Genomic DNA, 5,057 nt, shown 5'->3' on the forward strand with positions numbered 1-5,057 from the left:
TAGCCTATTTGTCATATTTGTGGTGTTGCTTCCAGTTTCTATCCTGCAGAGGGAACTCTTCTTTTGCACCAAGAACTTACAGTTCCCCTAAAACAATAACCTGGATGGGAGTAGTGGTATGAAAAGCAAATTGAATATTGCCTTTATGTATAAAGTTCCAGTTCTCCCAACTGTTTAATTTATAAACTCCAAAGTAAAGACTTCCCATCCTCGTCCTGCTTGAATCACACATGACGGTCTAATGAGCATCAAATCTCTGGTCAGAGCTGTAACGTTGCTCCCTGATAAATTAAAGTGAAATTAATTTCCCTGCTCCTGGATCCCTGCTGTGCAATGAGGGTATGGTCTTTTAAGGATGTGTGCGTGTTTGAGTGACTACGTACACAGCGATAAGCCTAACTGTATCCTCAGTCCAACAGTGAGAGCTCTGCTAATGCTGATGCTGCTGCTCCGCATTCTGGCATACCGGCGCAGCTCAACCTCGGGACAGGTACCACATCAGGTAAGACCGGCTGTCTCATCTGCAGAGTGGGATAAAAAAAAGGCTTCGACAGTGTAAGGAATTTAACATTTTCAGATCATTTTTGCGTGTATCAGAAGCATGTCAGCGTGCCTGTCCGGTTCTGTCACTGCAGATAGGATAAAAAAAGCGTAGCCTACACAATGAGGGGAGTTCGGCAGTTTGCTGCAGAGCTAGGACACTGCATGGGCGTAGTCCTCTCTGCATTTAGGCTGCAGCAGAACAGCACAAGCCCGCTATCACTGCGCTAGTGATAACTTAAGTGACCCAACATATGGTGCAGTTTGTACTTATAGGTTACATGTTTACTTTGTGCCTCTAAATATGTCATCTTGTGTTTTTCTGCATTAATCAGTGATGGTTTTCTGAGGCTGCATGTGCAACTTTATCATATTGTCCCATGTTGAACTCTTCCAGGCCATAAGGTGGTGTGAAGGTTATTGCTGAACGGACAGACACAATCGCTATGGAGCTGCACCTGTTCTTCTGTCTCTTCTTTGGCAGGATCATGATAACGCATCAAACTACTCACAGTATGTGTTATTGTTTTGTATTTGTTTATTTTCAGATTGTGAAATCTACTGATGAATCTAGGCTATGGCTGAAATTTGAGGTCGTTGTAGCCCAAAGTTGGTTTGATGTTGTGCATATGGGGATATGTCTAAAAAAAAAAGAAGATGACTATTGTTGCAAAAAAATAAATCTAGTAATGGAAACATAATAACATGCCTGTGTTGTCAAGCGGGCGATTTGAGATGAAGTCCAGATTGTCCAAATTCAATACTGCAGCAAAGGTGTCATTACCCAATTTCCCCACAGAGGTCAGTAAAGTTTCATTAGGGTGATGTAATCCCAATGTAGAAGTTTAACAAAAAACAGCTTTATTACAAAGGATTTAGTGACTTTCAAGACAAGTTACAGAATACTGTGACACTAAATTGAATGGGAGATGGGAAGGGGGGGAAATGAGGAGGTGACATCCAGTGGTGTAGTGGTAGCTCATGAGTTGAGTGTACTAATACTAGATGGTTAGGTTACCGAAGAGGAAGCAGGGAGGGTTAGTTACTTCTGTCACATTTAGAATTTTAAAGACGGTCTTCCTCACGTGTCTGTGAAGAGCAAAAAGAAAGACTTTCTCTGTGGTTGCTCTAGTCAAAAGGTGCTAACACTGCTAACACCAGCTTTTCACTTTGATGCTGAGTAAGAGCTCACAAATCAGTCTGGCTAGTGAAGTTAAAGGGATATTTCACAGTTGGAAATATGAATATATCTTTAAATTGGGTCACTTATGTAGTAGAAATGTGAATTTCTTTTTTTGAAATTGGTGCCTTCTAGGCCGAGAAAAGCCAGAAAATGTGTTTTAGGCTCATGTGGATGAAAGACACCAAATCCCAGAATGCACTTGCTTCGCTGCTTTAGAGTCCACTCCCAAGCCACGCCTAACGTTTACAGACAGACATTCAGAGTGCATTCAACTCAACTCAAGTGTGTTTTATTGTCATTTCAACCATATACACGAAAACAACGTTTCATCATGGCTCAAGTGGTGTTACACATTTAAAATATATAAAAACAACATACGAAACAGGCTACATTTAGTGCACACACATTATAGGCTCTGTAAAGTTCAGCTATCGCATACTAGCATTAGCACTTGGTGGGCTGTAAACACCAAGTATAAACAAAGCCGTAAATTTGCGTGGAATGTAGAATGGTCAGCATTCAACAGTCACAAACTCCACCAGCAGTTAGCAGTTAGTTGGATACATTTCCGCACCAGTCTGTGTTAACACAGCCCACCTCCACTAGTCTTAACCAGCGACAGAGCAGCCGGCCTGGTAGCTGGATAGTCCGGTACACTGTTGTTCAACACAGCAATCTCTGAACTCGCTTTGGGAGTTTCGTTGAAGTTGGATGTAGTCCAGTTTGTTGTCCAAAGAGACACTTCCAGGCAGGATTGATGGGACAGGTGGCCGGCTAGCGTTAGCTTTCTACCTAGCTCTAACTCCTGCACACCGCTGTCGAGGTCCCTTTCCCTGGCTAGCGGTATTGGGCGACACCGCAGGCTGAGGTGCTGGTCTCCGTAGCAGGCGAAGCTCGCGCAGTGTGTCGAGTATTCCGTCTGTAATAAAGTGTCCTGCATATTCTCCGATCTGTACCAATGTATCCTGGTGGTACACATGTGTGTCATTCGAAAATACTACAGTGTTTCTACTGATACAAAGCTTAATGCTAAATCGGTAAAGTATCTCTTTAAGCCCACTAGCTAGGTACCAAGTGAAGCCTTGTTAAGCTTAAAACCTCGGAGGTTTAGTCCATGTGTTTTTGTACTGTGTTCATTAACAGCAGCAGCCTCTGGTTGGTTGGATAACTCAGAATCACTTTGACATTGTTGTTGTTTTAGCTAACAGGAGCTAACTGGCTACATTTGGTAGCAGTTGTTGAGCTTGCTAGCTTAAGAGATGCAGAGGTATGCCATTGGCTGTAAGGTGTGGGAGCGATGACAACACCATTATCATGACAGGGACAGTATATGGCATGATACATGTCATTATGAAATATGCATTAAGAACTAAAAACAGACTTTTGAAAATGGGCATTTCTATACTGAAATAAAATATGTATCTAATAAAACTAATAAGATGTGGTTTACACATTTTATTCATGTTTTTTTCATTTTATAATGACCCCTTTATTTATTCTATATTTAACACATTGGGGTTCCATTAACATAAGTACCTTATTTAAAAACAGCACTGTGTAATGAACCTGAGTCAGCATCCAGAGCTGAACAAAATTAATAAATTGTGGCTGCAATGGTCAGAGCTTTGCATATCATTTTTTTTAACTGCCGTGTCAAAACTGATCAGATCTGTTCACATAGTAGATTCAAGGCTGTTATTGCTGCCAGAGATGTCTTTACTAAATATTGACTTGAGTCATTGTTTAGCTTTAGCTTTATGTTTGTGATCATTGTGCTGCTGGAAAAAAAATCTTTTCTCATATCACAGTTCTCTCGAATTGTCTTCAGCTTTTCTCAGTATTTTGCTGCCTTTAATTCACATTGAAAAAGAGAAAAATTTTGATTCACACCCTGTTTGCATCTCTTTCAGTGAACTCAGTCTATGCGTTTCTGTTTGCTCCTCGCGGGCCTCAGATGTTTCCGTGTCTAACTTACTTGGAGCGAAACGTCAGGGTGGACTGTGAGTTTCCACCCACCTACCAGGTCCCCGGCCCCTACTGTGAGTACCGGCAGGACAGCCGTCTGGTGGGCAGCACCTACCCCAACGCCGTTGTCTATGTGTCCACAGAGGACCGCAGGAGAAGCAACGTCAGCTTGATCAGTCCTAATCTGTGCCGCCTCACCTGGGCCCCGCTGGCTGATGAGAAGCCTTTCACCTACACCTGCAGGGTTTACCAGGGCAGCAGCTGGAAGGAGAACAGCATGGCCGTCCATCACAGTGAGTAAAGAAAAGAAAAAAAAACTTGTTATTTGAGTCTTTGTTTCCTCCAAACACCAACTGAAACAATATCTAAACTCACATTCTGCTCTATTACAGGGATTCTTCCAATCTGCTCTGCAATCAGTATAATGTTCAAATCAGCGCCATGGTTTTTGTCACTGTTGATGTCACTTCCGGTGGCTGTGGGTCTTCTGAGTCCATGAACTCTCACTTTCACAGGGTGATGACTCAATGGACCTTTCTTACATGATTTGTGACTCACTTTGGTTTGTTAGTTGGTGGTTGACTCTATGTGGGATGCTTTTATTTTAGATTATTTTATTTAAGCAGAGAGAGAAAGCCAAAAGCCATGCAATACAGTAAATTAGAAATGAAATTAACCTTTCATTAAGCATTGGGCAATTCTTTAGAAATGTACATTTGAGGTGTGAAAGTAATATTTTATATAACAGACCTCATTCTCACCACCGTACCTTGTACAGAAAAAAATATTTTTTTTTTGTATTTTTTTGTTAAAGAAAAACAGATGCTTCCTATAGATTTATATTGCATCTTATTACTGTTCTAAACACAAATGGGTTTGATTATATACACTGACATTAAAAGTGGAGATCTTCCCTCAAACACTTAAATAGTAGAGAGCCTTTTGATTGGAGTTATCAAGCTACATATTTATTATGGAGTGTCTCTCAGTTCACCCACTTATTTTAATTTGGATTACATTATATTACAGTCTCACCAGTTTGCTGAACTAGATAAAGTAGGCAGGTATTCAGATGGCTGACATGGCTATTGAGTATTAGTAATACATAACTGCTCAAACACTGCCTTTTCAGCTAGCAATGCTTATCTCTGTTACCTTCAGTACCTTTAAATAGAACTAACCTGGACCCCTGTGTCAGGTTCACCATGGTTATAGCAAAGCTGCTCAAGTACAGTCTATTTTCTACTCCTCTTGGAGAGCAATAATACTTAATTGGGATGACCTTTGGGAAAAGGCTCTAATTTCAATGATGTTTCACTGTGCTTTGATGCTAATCTGCCCTACAGCCTAAAAAGACATTCAGATGTGT

The 5,057-nt window shown here is 41.1% G+C and overlaps 1 protein-coding gene across 1 annotated transcript; it reads left to right on the forward strand.

The window, feature by feature from the left end:
- Positions 1–355: 355 nt before the first annotated feature.
- Positions 356–4,616, forward strand: LOC144528251 (uncharacterized). Its single transcript, XM_078266738.1, has 4 exons — positions 356–502; positions 1,089–1,149; positions 3,634–3,981; positions 4,081–4,616. Exons 1-4 carry the CDS (start codon positions 356–358, stop codon positions 4,185–4,187), a joined length of 663 nt encoding a protein of 220 aa, XP_078122864.1. The 3' UTR covers positions 4,188–4,616.
- Positions 4,617–5,057: the final 441 nt, after the last annotated feature.

This window comes from Sander vitreus, chromosome 13 (genome assembly GCF_031162955.1).
Source record: "Sander vitreus isolate 19-12246 chromosome 13, sanVit1, whole genome shotgun sequence".
Taxonomy (NCBI): Eukaryota; Metazoa; Chordata; class Actinopteri; order Perciformes; family Percidae; genus Sander; species Sander vitreus.